Here is a 19,567-nt window from a genome sequence, read left to right as displayed (position 1 = left end):
TTTTAGTATGGGTCTTCAGTAGAACATCATAGAATGTACAGAAGAGAAAAAAATTAAAAACAGACAACCTCATTTCCATTCTACATTTCACATACAATCAAAAAGACTTGCAAACAATAGCTCTCTCTCCCATACCTCCTGGCCCTGGGGAATCATGGACTGCAAAGGGGGGTTGACATGTAACCACCCACAAAAAGGAAGTGAAGGAGCCATCCCACAGACTAGCATGCAGAGCTTTATTGAAATTTTAAAATAAATATAGTGTATTGGAGATGAAAAAGAGATCTGTATTATCTGCAGATTCAAATTCACATACTTCTAAAATTATATCATCATATAAGCCAGGCTTTAAATCTAAACTGACAAAATACTAGAAGCAGAGAATAAGTAGATAGACAATACAAACTGGTTTGTTTGGTTGGTTAGTGGCTATCCTTCCTTCTCAAAGAGGACCAAAATGGCAGCACTATGCTGGGGCCAAGGTACAGAGTATCCCACTGTGGCTGATCAGACCATTACAAGTTTGGAAGGATCTACTAAAGACCAGGTACATGAACATTGGCAGTGGAAATGGACCTAAATTTGCACATCACACATTTCAACAATACAAACTAAAATTAGGTCAATGCAATCATGACATTTGGGGTATACGGACTTTAAGAACCATCTTCTTTCTCAGTTACCTAGATAGTCGAGGATGGATCAAGCACGATTCTCTGAGTTACCCAATTTTTTAGCAAATTTCATTTTACCCAGTGTGGTGTTGATCTGGCCTAATTTTCAACTTGGCTATTATTCTCCAGGCATTCAGTGAAAAACCTAAACTAAACAAGCTGCAGCTAAAGTAATTTTCCTTGATTGCTACCATGAAAATCCTCCATTTTACATTCCTTTACCAGCTCTTTTGACTTTCAAAATCACTCTATCAATGTTTCATTGAATAACAGAATTCAAAACAAAAAGGGTCTTTGGAGATCATCTCTTCCCATATACTTTTTTTTAATGTGGAAACTGAGACTTAGGAAATGGTAAATGACTTGGCCAAGGTCAGACAGTGAGTGGAGGTTTTCACCCTACTGCTGTCAAGTCCCTTTTCCCTTCAATCTTTTGTTTCTCTACTTTCATTCACCTCTCTGTTCTCAACTACTTTTATTCTCTCCTTCAATGACTTTTTCACGAGACATTTTTTTTCCAAAAAAATCTAATCAACCTTGAAGGATTGACAGGCTCTCACCCTCTTCTTTCACAATAAATTAAGTGAAGATGCAAGGTCTTATATGTACGTGGCTTTTTTTAGAAGAATGTAAATTCCTTGAGAACAGAGATATTAAAATGTGTTGTGCTTTGTGTGCAGATGAAAGTTTATTTACTTACTTATCCACTGATATTTATTCATAACAGGTAGGACATGAGCTGATCTTTTTCTAGTAGTGGTAAAGAATTTTCATTGATCTAATCCTACTTTCTTGCCCAGTCTACCTCATGGCCAAAGGCATGTTCTTCCAGACAGCAGGTTAGGGGCCACGTAGCATGCAGAAACTAACATAGGGATTGAGTTAACATTGATGCTTCAACAAACCAAATGAAACTGCCATTGACTATATCTTCCTAGCACCTACTGAATATTTAATCAATACAAAATATGATACTGATGGAATAAATTTTAAAAAAAATATTAAGCATTTATTGCTAAATGTATTCAATGTGGTCAAGTCATCTTGATTCTACTATACATCTCTCAGAACAGTCCCATTCTCTCCACTCGTGTGACTACCTCCCCAGTGAAGACCCTGATCAGCTCTAGTCTAGACGACTGTAAGTTTCCTAACTGGTCTCCCTGCCTCAAGTAACTTCCTACTCTAACCCTTTGGCCACATAAGTGCCAAATAATACTGCTAAAGACTAAGTTTGCCCCTGGTACTCTTCTCCTCACTTGATAAGCTCCACTGGTTTTCTTTACCTTTAGGATCAAATCAAATACAAATGCCTTTTTTACGCACTTGACAATCTGGCTGTAATCTACCTTGCCAGGTTTATTTCCCTTTAGTCGAATACTCCATATCTCCTGTCTCCATGATTCTGTCCAGGTCATCCCTCATGCCTCCTTACATGCACATCTCCTTAAATCTACCTGTTAGAATTCCTAGCTCAAACATCATCTCCTACATGAAATCTTTGCTCATCCCCTGCGCTAATTAGCATTGCCAACCAAATTGACTCATATTCACTTTGTATAACACATGCTGCTCACCCTTCATTTTCTTTTTTCCCCCTTGCTTGCTTTTATTGAGCACTTTTTTTTATTGAGGGGGGAAGGCAGTTGGGGTTCAGTGACTTGCCCAAGGTCACACAGCTGGATTTGAACTTAGGTCCTCCTGACTCCAGGGCCAGTGCTCTATTCACTGTGCCACCTAGCTGCCCCTTCATCCTTCATTTTCAAAGAGGACCAAAGTCATCAGGACTGGAGTGTGAATAGAATTTAAGTGAGGCAGAGTTGGACAAAGTGATCAGCCTCACTCTTTCTTCCAGAGTCACTGAAGTTCAATGGCACAAAGAATTGGACACAGCTGAAAAATAACAAGAATATATAATCCATATATGTATATATACATGCACACATATACACATCCATGTATACATTTGTGTGTATATATGCATACATATGTATGTGTACATACACACACACATATATATATATACAATGTCTGACACATAGTAAGGTACTTAATAAATGCTGAAAGACTGACTAGCAGATTGACTGAGGAATGTGGATAAATTCATTTAATAGCAGCATGATGCCACAATCTTGTTAACTGGGTCATCCTCAACTTAAGTCCACCATCACCTACCACTCTCAATATTTAATCTGCTGTCAAGAATTGTCCCTTCTGGGGGTGGCTAGGTGGTGCAGTAAATAGAGCACCAGCCCTAGAGTCAGGAGGACCTGAGTTCAAATCCAGCCTCTGACACTTAATACTTACTACCTATGTGACCTTGGACAAGTCACTTAACCCCAATTGCCCTGCTTTCCCCCCTCCAAAAAGAAAATAAAAAGACTTGTCTCTTCTGCTTTCACACCACCCCTTGCACACATACCCTTCTCTCCATTGGCACAGCCTGCACCCTGATGCAAGCCTTCATTACTTCTCACCTGGATTACTGCCATAGTCTTTTGATTTGTCTGCCTGCCTCAAGTAACTCCCTCTCCAACCCACCCTCCAAGGACTCAGCTACCAAAATGATTTTCCCAGAGCACAAGGTTTAGCCATGTTACCACCGCACCCACCCTTCCTCAGTAAGGTCAGTATGTGCCCCTGTTACCTCCAGGAGGTAACCACCTGTTTGGCTTTCAAAGCCTTTCACAACCTTGCCCCTGCCTGTCTTTCCAATCTACTTTCTGTGTACTCTAGGAGCCATCGACATTGGCCTCCTGACGTGGACCCTCCTCGGGCACAAAACCCCATCTCTTCATTTCATTGGCTTTCCTCGACTGCTTCCCATTCAAGCAATGCCCTCCCACTTCATCTCTGCTTCTTGTCATCCTTCAAGACTTCTTTCAAGAGGCCTTTCCTGGACCTTGCCCACTCTTGCCTCGCCTCTGCAATCACTTCCTACCTAGTCTGTATGTCTATTACACATGCACGTTTTGGGTATGCTGTCTCCTTTATTCGCATGTGACCTCCTAGAGGTCAGGGACCACGTTTTTGCCTTTCTTTGCAACCCCACCACTTAGCACAATATGTGGCACATATTAAGCACCGAATATGTATTTGTGGACTGACTGCATGACCTGGACTAAGTCCCAGTTGTGCTACTAACTACTAGCTATTGGGACATTAAGTAAATCACTTCTCTGTGGATCCGATTCCTATTTGTAAAATGATAAAGTTTCACACTTACTAGATGTATGACTGTGGACAAGTCACTGAACCCCAATTCCCTTCCCTTCCCCCCTCCAAAAAATGATCAAGTTTGGGGTTACCTTGGGAGGTAGTGAGTTGTCCTCATTGAAAGATTTCAAACAGAGACTTTTGTTGTCATTTTTCAATCACATCTGACTCTTTGTGACCCCATTTGGTGTTTTCTTGGCAAAGATACTGGGAGTGGCTTGCCATTTCCATCTCCAGCTCATTTTATAGATGAGGAAGCTGAGGCAAACAGGGTTAAGTGACTTACTCAGGGTCACACAGCTAGTAAGGGTCTGAGGCTGGATTTGAGCTCATGTGTTCCTGACTCCAAGCCTGGAGCACTATTCCACTATGTCCCCCAGTCGCCCCTCAAGCAGAGACTAAGTAACTACTTGTCCAGTAAGCTGCTCTAGATTCCTTCTCATGAGCTAGCCTACGTAGCCCCTGAGGTATCTTATCAACTCTAAAATTCTGTGATTCTGTGACTCAATGATTTCTTTCAAGGAATTCCTTCTACTTCTAACAATCTATGGATCCATCATGGAGTGTTTGGGCTGACAAATATGAATTACAGTATAATTCTGATAAGATATATCGACTCTCCCTTACTGTACTTAACTCTCTATATGGATTATGTTCTTCAGATAGCTGACGAATTTCCACTGCACTGTTACATAAAGTTTAAGTTCTCTGTGAGTATAAGAAAGATAGTATCTCTCTTGCATAAAATTTACGAGGACCGTAAGAATGCCTTCCATACCTTTTAAGAAGATATCGTCACTATTACTATTCTTTATTTTAAAGGCAACCACTAGTAATAATTGCATTAGGAAGCATGTGTTTTCATCCTTTTGCAACCCAAATTAGCCAGTACTCAGTGTTTGGGAGAATGCCTGAAAAGAGGACACATCAGAAGATCTGTGTGTGAATTTAAATCTTCATAATTTAAGCCTCTTGTGAAGCAATTAAAAAAAAAACCTTTATTGTAGCTTCATAATTTCAGGGTCAGTCTTTGCCATAAGAAAAAGATGTTCATAAAATGCAAACTATGGATGTGAATTATGAAACATACTAATATTCCACTAAAAATATGAAAGATCTTGATCTTAAAGAAAAGGTCTATTTATATTTTTTAAAAGTAGAAAAATCAAAAGAACAGCAATTGTACAATGGAAAAACACTTGATTTGAAAATAGAAGACCTGAATTTGAATCCTGGCTCTGTTTCTATTCTCTATATTCTCCTGGGTAACTGGCAGCTACTTTGTGACTCAGTTATTTCATCTCTCAAATGGGGATAATAATAGTACAGATAATACAGACTTCATAAGATTTTTTTCTGAAGATTAAGTGAGAAAATATATGTAAAGTACATTTGCAAATTGTAAATGTTACATAGATATATAGGCGATCCAATGGACAGAGCATTGAGCATGGAGTCAGGAAAACCTGAGTTCAAACCCAGCCTAACACACTTAGTAGCTGTGTGAACCTGGGTGAGGCATTTAACCCTGTTTGCCTCAGTTTCTTCACTGTCAAATGAACTGGAGAAGGAAATGGTGAACCACTTCAGTATCTTTGCTGAGAAAATCCCAAATGGGGTCACTAAGAGTCAGACATGATTAAAATGACTGAATAACAAACCTTAAGAATATAATACAAATTTGATCTTTAATTTTTACTAATTAAAAGTGCATTAGGGAGAGACTGTCATGAAATATTTAAGTCTTGAATTCGTCTGCAAGAAAGAATTATGAAGACTGGAAAAGGCCTGATTTATAATGGAAAATCCAATAGGTATGTAACCATAATGACATTACTGAGTACCCTTTTTTTTTCACTTTTCATTAACAAATCTTGCCAAGAAACATCTATTAGGTTACATATATTATTAGCAAGATGTTTCTGGCATTTTGCTCTGGAAAATGTAAAGCATACTTTGTCCAGTCATAGACAAATTCATAAGTAATTGATATATGTTTCAGATATATGATATAACAAAAAAAATCTTGCCATCAGGATTATCTAACATTGTACAATTATCTCAGATTTTTCAAACTCATATCTTGTGTGTTACTTTTCATATTCCTTACTAATTAAATACTGAATTTTCTTTCACAAAAAGTCTAATTTGTTTTCCATTCATGCATATTTCATTTGTTCTGTTACAGATTTTACTATATAATTTAGAAGTATTAATGTGTATCATGCATTATAAAGAATTTATGCTATTTACTATAAAATGTATACCATATGCCTAACACCCTGCTCATACAGATGGATTAGAGTACCAATTTAGCCTTAAAAAAAGACTGTCCATAAATAATATTTTAAAATCCTCCTAGTAATTATATACTGAACAACAATTTCTCAATATTAATTTAAACTTTATTACAGTATTAATCTATTAGAATACTTTATTCAACAAAGACTTGGAGCCTCAGCATCATGGCTCTCATTACCAACATTTTACAAGTATTTGGTTTTCTAAAACATTTCTTTATCATACAAAATGTGTGATGTAAGCAGCACTGTCAACATTTAAAGTGTTAGATTAATAACTTTTCAAGAACCCATAGTAACTAAAAACACAACAAAATAAAATGTGAAGCTTTCTTTAAATCATGGGTAGTCTGCCACAGAAAATTTAAAAAAATCACTCTCTAAATTGTGGCTATTTTGATTCTTTAAAAAAAATTTTTGGTTTTGCCCAGACCTTCGGTTTCATAGGCATTAAGAGTCATCGGTAATGCCCCCAACCCTTATCAACAACTTCTAGTCTTAGAGGGTTCCTTACAAGCACTGAGATGTTTTAAATGCTTTGCTTTGAGTCACACACAACCAATACGTGTGAGACTTGAACCCAGTTTCTCATGACTCTGAGGTTGGCTCTGTACATGCTACACCATCCAACCCCTCTAAATTGGTATAAAATTTAATGTATGGGAAGGCAATTTCAGATCACGGAGAAGAGTAATTTTTTTTAGTATATTCAAGAGTATAAAGGTTCTGGAATCACGGTAGGAAATGGAAACAGGTTTTGGATGCTACCAATATTGTTTTAGTATAATAAAAGCAGAAAATTATGTAGTTTCTAAATTCTAAATGACTCCAAATGGGATATTTTTAATATACTTTTGATTAAGTCCCCACAACAATGTATCTATCTGTGTTACTGTATTCTGTAATTGGGATCACATATTACATAGCTAATAAACATAAGACTAGCACCATCTACTGGAAATTGTAGGTACTGCCCAACAAGCTAAATCAAATGGTCAATTACAGCAAAAGAAATGAAATGTTTGTGTCTATTTAGAAAATAATGTTTCCAGCGGGATCAAAGGATTCCCTGAAAGATTTCTTCGATACAATAAAATTAAAGATATTTTAAAGAACCGTAGGGAATTAGCAACATGCTGAGAATGAAATTCAGAGAATCTAGGTGGGAATCCTGGTTCTCTTGGCTAGATGTATGACCTCCAGTAGTCAGTTTCTCTCTGACTACAGTCTCCCCAGGTGGGATCAAGTAAAATAGATGAGTTCTAAGGTCCCTTCTGGCTCAAACTTTCATGATCCTAAAATGAAATGATAATATTCTAAAAAACCAGTAACTTAATGATGCCAATCAGATTATTTCTAATCTTTTTTTTTTTTTTTTTGTTTTTTGGGGGGGTATTGGGGTTAAGTGACTTGCCGAAGGTCACACGGCTAGTTTCATGTTAAGTGTCTGAGGCCGCATTTGAACTCTGGTGATCCTGACTCCAGGGCTGGTGCTGTATTCACTGCACCACCCAACTGCCCCAAGAATATGTATTTTAAATGGTTATTTTTTCACAGAAAGGATTCCTAAATCACTTTATACAATGAATAAAAGTCATACTCAATTCATCTATCACCATCCTCTTTAAATATGAAACCTAGCAAGTAGTGTTAATTTACAACAGCGATGCTATAGATTATTAATAAAAAGATCTTGGGAACCTGAGGCTCAAGACCCTAATTTTTGTATTGGAATATTATTACATACAATACAGCTGGGTGACACAGTGGATAGAGCCCCAGACCTAGAATCAGGAAGACTCACCTCCCTGAGTTCAAATCTGGCCCCAGACATTTACTAGCTGTGTGATCCTGGGCAAGTCACTTAACCCTGTTTGCCTCAGTTTCCTCATCTGTAAAATGAGCTGGAGAAGGATAGAGCAAACCACACCAGGATCTTTGCCAAGAAAACCCCAAAGTGGGGACATGAAGAGTCAGACACAACTAAAAATGACTGACCAGCAGCAACAACAAAAATTACTACTACCAGCACTGACGTAAAAGTTGATCATCCCTGAAACTAGGGTGCTGTGAATTTATTTTTCCTAGGGGATTCTTGTGCAAGGACAGTGTAATTAAATCCTTTGAGTCCCCATTCCTTGTCTGACCCTTTTGTTTCCTATAGCTACAGTAATTTCTAGGTGAAGATTCTGCCCAGAGGAGTTATATGGTAGTTACATGACAATCACATGATGTTCCACTGATAACTTGTTTATTTGATATACCTAACTCTGCATGTTTTCTTGGGGGAGAGGCTGGGTTGAGTTGTTGTTAAAACTAGGTCATCAAAATTGTGGTAAGCGAGTGAATATAAATTCCACTCTGAAACCAGAGCTAAGATTCAATTCATTTCAACATGTATGATACATGAGGCCCTGTGCCAGAGCCGAGTTTATAATGACTTCTTTAGGGCATGTAGTAGAATTGGTTATTGGACAATCAATAATCTTATTTCACCAAAGAATAATACACTGGGTGAACTTAGGGAGACACTGAGTGTACCTTTCTCCTTAGGCCCATCAGTTATTGCTCAGATTTTTAAATTTCACAAAAAGAGAATCAAAAGGGGGGTGGCTAGGTGGTGCAATGAATAGAGCACTGGCCCTGGAGTCAGGAGGACCTGAGTTCAAATCCAGCCTCAGACACTTAACACAAAACTAGCCCTGTGACCCTGGGCAAGTCACTTAACCCCAATTGCCCTACCTTCTCCCCTCCAAAAAGAAAAAAAAAAGAGTCAATAGGCTGGGAAGACCATGTCTCAATACCATAATTAGAAATCCCTGAACTGATATGTTTTAGCATTCTAGTTTATAAAGAGATCACAATTAAGACTCTTCAATGAATCAAATTTGACATTTGTGGTGGTCCAGGAAAAAACACTAGGCCTGTGATAAGGTAGAATCATATTTCACAGAAATTAAAAGTTAATATCAGTGATAACTAAAGCATGGAAAACAGGGAACTCTTGTCAATAAGATCAGTTGAACACAGAAAACAGCATGCCCACACTCACAGTCCAGTTGGGACTAGGCCTGTCTAGGATATGGAGGGGGGCACTAATGCTCTTTTTACAGTTTCAAGTACACAGAGTCTATATGTTTTGCAATAATTTGGGGCCACTTTGAAAATGTAGGCTGTTTATATTTTTTAGAAAAAGAACCCACACACATGGGGCGGCCAGGTAGCACAGCGAGTAAGAGCACCGGCTCCAGTGCCAGAATGACCTGGAGATCGAATCCTGGGCTCAGACACTTAGCACCCACCCAGAAACACCTGGCCGTGTAACCTTGAGCAAGTTACTTAACCCCAATTGCTTAGGGGCGGCCAGGTGGCTCAGCGAGTAAGAGCACCGGCTCCAGTGTTGGGATGACCTGGATCAAATCCGGGCTCAGATACTCAGCACCACACCCAGAAATAACTGGCCGTGTAACCTTGAGCAAGTTACTTAACCCCGATTGCTTTAAAGAAAAAAATTTAAAAAAAAAAAGAAAAAGAACCCACAGCAACTGTAACAGTCATTCAAATCATAAGAGGAGGGGTGCCTATGTGGCACAGTGAATAGAATACTGGCCCTGGAGTCAGGAGACCCTGAGTTCAAATCCAGCCTGAGAAACTTAACACTTACTAGCCGTGTGACCTTGGGCAAGTCACGTAACCCCAATTGCCCTGCCTTTCCCCCTCCAAAAAGCAAGAAAAAAAATCATAAGAGGAGGAGAGAGCACAGAGTGTTTGGTGTAATGGTTTATAGCACCAGATTTGGAGTCAGAAAGAGCTGGGTTCAAATCCTGCCTTGGACAGTTACCATTGCTCTCAGTCTCAGTTTCCCCATTTGTAAAATTAGGATGATAATAGCTTCTTCTTCACTGGGTTGTGAGGATCAAAATATATATAAAATGCCTTACAGTCAAAGAGTTATAAAATTATGAGCTGCTTTTTTCTGACATTTTTTCACAATGCAGAATATCCCTAGTGTCATATTCAAGGGGTTAGTGTCAAGATGCTATAGTATATTTCCTAGGGGATTCTTGTGCAAGGACAGTGTTCTTAAGTCCTTTGAGTCCCCATCCCTGGTCTGTCCCTTTTGTTTCCTGTAGCTGCAGTAATTTCTAGGTACGAAATCATTCACACACACCATGACTATAATTTTTCTAAAAGTCTAATATGATTGGGCAGCTAGGTGGCACAGTGGATAGAGTGCCCAGGACTAGAGTCAGGAAGACTTGAGTTCAAATCTGGCAAATACTTACCAGGTGTGTGACTCTGGGCAAGGCAGTCAGTTTCTGTTTATCTCAGTTTCCTTACTGAAAAATGAGGTTTTCCACACCTACCACCTTGGATTGTTATGAGGATCAAAAGAGATAAGGATAAAAATTGCAAAGTACTTTGTAAACCTGAAAGCACTCTATAAATGCTAGGTATATTGTGTTGCCCTTCTAATTCTAAAATTCTATGAAAGGATATTGTAGACTATTACTAAATTGGTGTTATAGGAATGTAAATTTTTAAGATCTTCCCTGCCCTAGGCTCAAGTGCACCTGGAGCCTGTGGTACGAGGCTTGTTTCTCAGGAGATACTTTATGATTGGGCAGTGGTCAAGAAGGTTGTTACATTCTCTGAGCCAGGAGAAGGCTATATAAGCCCTGATGTGAGGCTTTGCTTTGGGGGCTCACTTTGAGAAATGTTGTGTGATTTGACCAGATGAGACTCTGGGCAGCAGTTGTTGAGAGCCCCCCTGGCTTTGAATACCCAGATGTTGATGCTTCCCTCTCTGGTAACTGTAATTTGGTATGAAAGTAATGGTTGGACAGTTTGGAAGCCTGTCTCCTTGATCTTGTAACTTCTGTCTGTATACTCTGAAGTTCGGGGTGCTTTTTCCCCTGAACTAGGTAAACAATATATGTTTGATTGATTAAAGTAAGCTTGTTAACCCATTTTGAGTTGCTTTCCTTTAGCTAAGCAGATGTAATAACCTGTGTTGGCAGCCACCCTGGGGATGCTGGGATGCTTGCTGCTACAATTGGTTAACAAAATTCATCGGGTTTGTCATTGCTAAGATAATGTGTCAGGTTCAACAGGTATGTTGGTAATGCTTCATTATTAAGGGGCAATATAAGGCAGCAGGGTGAAGTTGAAAGGGCACTAGAGTTGGAGTTAGAAGATTTGGGGGCTCTAATCCCAGCTCCAATTCTTAAAGGAAGGAATTAAGTATTTCTTAAGCACTTACTACATAGAAAGTACTGTGCCAAGTGCCAGGGATACAAACAGTTGAGTAACCCTGGGAAAGACATCTCACCTCTCTGAGCCTCTATTTCTTTATCTGTAAAATGGGATGAAATTTAAAATTCCTTTCCTAAGCCTATATAAACCTGTCCTAAACCTATAAATCTCCCAGTCTAGATGAACTAAGACCATCTTCAACCATCTCCATGCAGAATTGTCTAAGGATATGCCAAGCAAACAGCAGGTGGTCTGGGATACCAATTGTGTGCATCCACAATGCACTTGTTTATGTGAAAATTAAGGAGCTGGACTTCCACTGAAGTCCTGCCACTCCAGGTAAGCATCTGTGTCAGACAGCATCAAACTGTCCATGGCAAAAAACACTCCTTTCCAGAGTGAGTCAATGACCACAGAAACATTAGAAGCATCTCCTTTAGAGCCATCTGGTGTTCATTTTTTGTCTATACCTCCTGAGGACTCACCAAGTCCACAAAGTGAAGGAAGCAATAATTCTTCTCTGGCTACTACACTGACTTAAGTGGAGTCACCTGGTATTTCTACATGCATTAGTCTAACAGGGAGATGGTCTCACAAAAAGGCTTCTACCTCTTTGTGGGTGGAAAGATTATGCTGGCTAAGAAGAGGAGGGCTCTAGTGGATATGCCAGAGCATATCCGTGTAGCTACAAGGAAATGTTTATGGTGTGGTGGTTTTTTTTTCAAGTTGCTATTAATGTATTGTCCTTAATTGCATATAAGAATGGGGGGGAATCCCAAAATCATTTTATAACAATAAATGAACCATACATGTAAAGATCGGATCATCTTTTGCCCAACATAGGACATTAAGTGTGACTTGGAAGTTTTTTGTTGGATAGATAGATTTTTGCTGCGATGGATTTTGGTCAGAGGTAGGTATACCTGGTAGCAAATTAAAGGGATGCCTTCCCCTTGCATAGAAGAAACGAGAAGCAGGCACAGTAGAAAAAAGTAACTGGACATGCCATCAAAGGGCATGAATTTAAATCTTACCTGTGTTACCTCTGAAACCATGGACAGATCCCTAGGACTTAGTTTCTCATCTGGAAAATGAAGGGGCAGGACTAGCTGAGCCTGAAGGACCTTTCCATCTAAATCTATAATACTGTGAATAATCAGTAGCTCTCTTTTCTTAATACTCTATTTTTTACTTTTCATATGAAATTATTTCTACATATCATTATGATGACAAGTTGACTAATACCGTTTAAAATGTTAGGAAAACTAGCAAATGTTTTGCCAAAATATTATGTGTGGATACTAGAATAAGAAGAAAAATTTTATGGTAGTTGATAAATAGAGATTTCTTGGTTAAGGAACTCAGGATGAATACTGTCCTGGTGACTTTTTTTATCATATTTTAAAAAACCTAGGAAAAGGATGGCTGTACTTTCCTAGCTCTGCCACCATAACTGAGCTGCCTTCTCCCCTTAGAACAGCCCTCTACCATGCCAGTCCCCTTTTCCCATTGGTGAATTCTTTTCATGGACTTCAATTGGAGGGATGGACCCAAGGAAGGGAAATTTATTCCCTGTTGGCTGAGCTGGGAACCTGTTCTGCCCACTTTTTCATCTTCTTTTTGTTACATGGGCTATATTGTTAGAATTGAAGCTCTTGTGGGTGGAGATTGTCTTTGCACTTAAAGCGGTATCTCTAGCACTTAGCATGATACCTGGGACATGTTAAGCATTTAATAGAGACTGGCTATCTGGAAAGCTTTGAATAAAAAAAAAAGATGTAGCCAGCAACTCTGGACATTCACCAGAATTTGCTGATTAGAGTAAAAATTATGTGCCACTTTAGATGCAAAAGGGCAGCACTCACTTATAGCCAATGGAGCCCCAGACCTAGAATCAGAAAGACTCACCTTCATGAGTTCAAATCTGGCCTCAAACACTTAGCTGTGTGTCCCTGGGCAAGTCAATTAACCTTGTTTGCCTCAGTTTTCTCATCTGTAAAATGAGCTAGAAAAGGAGATGGCAAACCATTCCAATATCTTTGCCAAGAAAATCCTAAATGGGGTCACAAAAAGTTGGACACAACTAAAATAACTCAAAAACAACAATTAGAGTAAAAAATGGGGGTCACATCAGAAAGATGTGTGCTATTTAAGAGCAGAAGCTATTTTACTTCAGTTTTTATATACCCAGCACCTAGTAGAATAATATTCATCATATCATTCTCATGTCCTCAATAATAAACCTATCTGTATAGAGGATGGCTTGGGGGTTTCCATTTGTTGATGTTGACCAAAGTTATAGCTTTCATCAGGGCCGAGAGATCTCAGAGAGGAAGTTCTTCTGCCAGTGCAGTTCAACATCTTTTCTGCAATTTATAGTCATGGAGTCTAGGTCTGGGCGACTGAGAAGATGAGTGACTTAGTACCACAAAACAAGTGTGAGGTAGAATGTGAAACCAGGTCTTCTGACTCCATGCTGTGCACTCTCTTTCTCTGTATGTATGTGTGTGTATATACATATATACACATACATACATATCAGTGTGTGCATATACACATAACAACCCATATACATAGATACACACACATGTATATATGTATGTATATGTATGTTGTTAAATCATTTCAGTCGTGTCTGACTCTGTGACCCCATTTGAGAGTTTTTTGGCAAAGATGTGAGAGAGGTTTACCATTTCCTTCTCCAGTTCATTTTACATATGAGGAAACTGAGGCAAACAAAATTTAAGTGATCTGTACAGAGTCACACAGTTAGTAGTAAGTGTCTCAGGTCAGATTTGAACTCAGGGAGATAAGTCTTCCTGACCCCAAGCCTGCCACTCTATCCACTGTACCATCTAGCTGGTATATGTATAATACATGTATATGTGTTTGTGTGTGTAAACATATACATGTATGTATATTTACATAGTAATGAAATTGTGCTGCATACATCCAAAATGTGTATGGTTTGGTTATATACTCATATATGTCTACACATGTGTGTATATATGCACAAGGGGAACATATATAATACATGTGTGTATACTGTATACACACATGTGTATATTTAGATATTAATATATATCAATACATATACATGCATACATACACACATAATGAAGTGTATAGCCAAACCAGACATTTTTAATGTATGCAGCACAATTTTGTTAATCCTAATCATAATTATTGTTACTATTGTTACTATCATATAACATATAAAATAATATTACAATATAAATATATAATATTTAAAATATTATATATTTCAATATATTAATTTGTATATTTAATTATATATTAATATATTAATTAAAATTTTGATTTATGAAATATAATATATAAAATATAATAAATAATATAATATAAATATATCAAATAATCAATAATCACTAGCAATAGCACTCAATTATAGATAGCCTTAAAGTAACTGCTTAAGAAATGATGTTGAATTGAGATTAACTGAATTGCTCAATATTTGTGATTTTGTAGTGTGAACGAATGGAAAATTAAAATGTTATGCCCACAAGACTGCAATGATTGTGTCTACAATATAATATATTCAATTCTCATTTCTTTTTCTGAGTATTATACATTCAAAATGAAAGGCAATACATCTAATGGTTAGAAACACAACAAAAGTCTTGGTTGACACTGCAAATACAGTGCAGCATCATTTCTAGGTAGCTCTCACATTTTCCCTCAAGGCTAAGAGGTTCACAGTCAGGGGCCATCTAGTCCAATCCATGCCCAAACAGGAATTCCCATTATAACATCCTCAGTAAGTGTTCATTAGAATCTCTTCAAAGATTTCCAGTGATGGGAACTTGCTACACTTTGCTGGCAGCCAATTCTGCTTTGAAACAGCAGCCTTCTGCCTAACATAGGAGCCAAAAAGTCCAAAATAGTAACAGCTTTGGCCAAAAACATAGCAATGACTCAAAAGTGTAAGCCTTAATCATGATAAAAATAAACTAAATAAATTACCAAAAATAAAAGATGAAAATGCCAATTCCTGAATTATTTTCACATCTAAATTGATTCATTCACATCTAAATTCAAGCTTAAATGAATTAAACAGACAAAAACAGCACTTAATTTAAATTAATTAAGTGCTGTTTTTGTCTGTTTAAATCATTTAAGCTTGAAAATTGTTCACTCTCCAGTTGTCATGCTCTAATCAACAGTGCTGATTAATTTATTAATAGACTAGATACTTACTGAGTACCTGCATTCTATATAACCCTGGAATTACTATGGCAGTGGGAACTGGGAGTAGAGGTGGGGGGGAAGGGCAAGGGAATCATGTAGCCACATCTAAACAGGGTCAATTTTACAGTCAAATGTAAACCAAGACCACTATGGGTTAGATATTACTACTGTGCCTAGAGTAACATAAGAGAAATTCTATCTATTTTGAGGTTGCTATCTAATTGCATTAACACAAGAAAAATTCTTTCTATTTTGAGGTTGCCTTTAAAGCAATAGAATATATTGGCAGGCAAATAAAAAATGTATAAATGCTAATGATGATAACATTTGCCATGCGAATTTAATGCAGTCAATTAAAATGACTTCTAAAATAAAATTAAAATGGTGGCCTTTTGGTTTGCTACTATAGATAGACCCATAATAATGTTTTTAGATTTTCCTTGTTTTATGACTTTGAAAGACAACTTAGATTTGAGGTCAGAGAGCCTAACCCTTTACTTCTCTGATCTCCGTTTTCTCATCTGTAAAATTAGGGCACTAGACTAGATGATCTCTATGGTCTTTTAAAGCTCTAAAACCTATGAGCCCTTGATCTCTGCATCATAAATCTCAAAGGGTAAATAAAGTATGGCAACCTTGGTTTAGGTCATAAGCAATGTATTCACCCTATAGATTTTGTGGTTATTTAAGAGCATTTTTTTTTTCCTTTTAAACGATATAAACAATGGATCTGTTTATAATAGAATTAATATTTTAAAATTATTCACTTAGTTGTCAAAAGCAACAAAAATGGACTGTATCAATCCCTAGGGAAATGGACAGCATTTTGACTGTCAATCATTTGGAAAGCAGGAATGATTCTGGGAAGTTTTTTTTTTAATCCAGACTGTCAAGAATTTAATGGTACAAATTTTCAGCGTATTAAAGGACACAAGGTTACGATAAAATATTAACAATATATTGTGGGCAAGGAAAGTGAAGCATGTTCCCGCGGCTTTGCAAAAAGCCAAAAATGTGAGAATGTTGCTGGGAACAAAGCAGTGATTTAGAACCATTTCTGCCTTCAAGGGAGCACCTGACTAAAGGAAAACTTCAATTGAGCAAAACATAGCAAAGAATCATTTCCTGCAGTAAAAGCACCCACTCCTATCAGGGCCCTCAATACGCAGGACAAAACAAACAGCACACATTCAACCTGAGGGAAGCCCACAGGCTCGCTGGGCCACCGGCTGGCTCTTTGTCACCAGGTGCAGCAGGTTGAATGCAGACATCACTGTGCTATCTTCACCAACAAAACGAGAGGCAAAGAACAGGGACAAGAGCTGAGTAGGAAAAAAAAAAAGATGAAAACAAATTGAAGCATCACATACGTTAGACATTCTATTAATGCAACTGATGGGCATGGGGGCTCTATCGGGAGCTAATTCTAAGGAATTCAAATGCCAGGTCTTTAGATAGGCTGGCTGAACCTGCCTTTCACTTTTCACTATGATGGTCTTTGCGTTGTATTCTAGGGGCTGTCTTTAGAAATAAATCTGCTATTGGGACGGCTTGGTGGCACAGTTAATAGAGCACCGGCCCTGGAGTCAGGAAGACCTGAGTTCAAATCCTGCCTCAGACACTTAACACAAAAACTAGCCATGTGACTTAGGGTAAGTCATTTAACCCCAACTGCACTGCCTTCCCCCCTGCAAAAAGTAGGAAAAAAAAAAAGAAAGAAATCTGCTATGCTAGAAATAGAATAGCCATGCTTCGTATTTGGTGACTACTGTTTGAATGAACTTGGAACAGGGAAAATGGGGGAAAGAGGGAATAAAGAATGACTTTTTAAAAAAATCTATCATAGGAATAAAATCTTTGAGGGGGGAAAGCATTCTTATAAAAGCCCTTTTACTTTACCTTAAAAAAAAAAAAGGTAAGTGATTCCTTTGGCTATGTTCTAGAATAGAGTCTCTAGATAAGGCGTACTCAAAGTGTGGTCATGGGCTTCCTCAATCCTTTCAAGGGGGTTCACAAACTCAAAACTATCTTCATAATAATGTTTAGACATTTTAATTTCTAACACGGTAAATACTGATATAATCTAATAACTTTTAAGAGTGAAAAAGTCAAAAGAGCTCTCATGACCAAAAGTTTGAGGACTGCTGGTCTAGACTCAAGCCATCATTTAACACTAGAAGGACGAGGCATGATAACTAAGACAAAATAATTTTTTTTTTGGCTTTTTGGAGGGGCAATTGGGGTTAAGTGACTTGCCCAAGGTCACATGGCTAGTAAGTTTTAAGTGTCTGAGGTCAGATTTGAACTCAGGTCCTCCTAACTCCAGAGCTAGTGCTCCTAGCCGCCCTATAAGGCAAAATAATTAAGTAAATGTGTGTGTGTGTGTGTGTGTGTGTGTGTGTGTGTACACACATATAATTTTGCTTTGAAATAAAAATTTTTATCCTACTATCTCCACTTTCTTTGCTTTATGAATGAAAAAGAACCATATTGTGTAAATTGAGGCAGGAGGGTCCTTTGAGGTTTTCTTAAAGAGAACAGGGGAGGGTTAGAATGGCAAATTCAACTCCAAATATCTATTACGTAGCTACATTGTATTTAATAACCGTGCTATAAGTTAAGGAGACATAAGTTAAAAAGGACAAAGATCCTTGCTACAGGGAATTTGCAATCTAATTAAGGGAAGCAACACAGCATAAATTAAGAAATGATAGGTGATGACTTATGATAAAGGAAAAGATTCAGACAAAGCAATCCAAGAAAATTTGAGGAAGGAGCCGTTGTGCTTGTATCTAGGAGGATCCCAGAAGGCTTCGGGAAGGAGGTGGGTCTTGAAAGAAGAAAAGGGTTTTAATAGGTAGAGAAATGTAGAGGGGATTGCTTTTCCAAAGGACAGTCCGTGTAAATGCATGAAAGCAGGGAGAGCAGAATGAGGTCCTGGTGAACAGGGAGTGTAGTTTGGCTGCAACATAGAATGCATAAAGGGGAGGAGCATGAAATGAGGCTGGGAGGCCTGTGACACTGCTGTTCTTCATACATTCTCTCCTTACTCCCAGCCTTGGCAATGACTGTCCCCTATATCTGGAGTGCACTCCCTCCTTACCTCTGCCTCCTGCTTTCCCTAGTGCCCTTCAAAAGAGAGAGGGAGAGAAGGGGAGAGAGGGAGGGGAGAGAAAGAGACAGAGACAGAGAGAGATAGAGAGGGAGAGAGAGAGACAGAGAGAGGGAAAGACAGAGAGACAGAGAGAGACAGAGACAGAGAGGGAAAGAGAGAGAGACAGAGAGAGGGAAAGACAGAGAGACAGAGACAGAGAGAGAGACAGAAAGAGAGAGACAGAGAGGGAGAGAGAGAGAGGGAGAGACAGAGAGACACGGAGAGAGAGACAGAGAGAGAGACAGAGAGGGAGAGACAGACAGAGAGAGAAAGAGAGACAGACAGACAGAGACAGAGAGAGAGAGAGAGACAGACAGACAGACAGACAGACAGACAGAGAGGAGAGGGAGAAGAGACAGAGACAGAGAGAGACAGACAGAGAGAGACAGAGAGGGAGAGACAGAGAGAGAGACAGAGAGAGGGAAAGACAGAGAGACAGAGACAGAGAGAGAGACAGAAAGAGAGAGACAGAGAGGGAGAGAGAGAGAGAGAGACAGAGAGGGAGAGACAGAGAGACACGGAGAGACAGCGAGAGAGACAGAGAGGGAGAGACAGAGAGAGAGAGAGACAGACAGACAGACAGATAGACAGACAGAGAGGAGAGGGAGAAGAGACAGAGACAGAGAGAGACAGAGACAGAGAGAGACAGACAGAGAGAGACAGAGAGGGAGAGACAGAGAGAGAGACAGAGAGAGGGAAAGACAGAGAGACAGAGACAGAGAGAGAGACAGAAAGAGAGAGACAGAGAGGGAGAGAGA

At 38.6% G+C, this 19,567-nt stretch overlaps 1 protein-coding gene across 2 annotated transcripts in view; it reads right to left on the bottom strand.

Annotated features, from left to right (window-relative positions):
- The window catches only part of MSRB3 (methionine sulfoxide reductase B3), a 282,726-nt gene that overhangs the window by 228,276 nt on the left and 34,883 nt on the right, over window positions 1-19,567 (bottom strand). For both annotated transcript variants that reach the window (XM_069080898.1, XM_069080904.1), the window contains exon 2: window positions 16,851-16,977. In XM_069080898.1, the coding sequence (XP_068936999.1) occupies window positions 16,851-16,926 (76 nt within the window). In that variant the 5' untranslated portion in view covers window positions 16,927-16,977. The remainder of the gene's footprint in view (window positions 1-16,850; window positions 16,978-19,567) is intronic.

The sequence above is a fragment of the Petaurus breviceps genome, unplaced genomic scaffold (genome assembly GCF_028583685.1).
Source record: "Petaurus breviceps papuanus isolate PSGF00001 unplaced genomic scaffold, PetGlider_PUasm1.0 154, whole genome shotgun sequence".
Classification (NCBI taxonomy): Eukaryota; Metazoa; Chordata; class Mammalia; order Diprotodontia; family Petauridae; genus Petaurus; species Petaurus breviceps.
The sequence above is the reverse complement of the archived record's forward strand: the minus strand, read 5'-3'. Positions and strand labels throughout refer to the sequence as shown.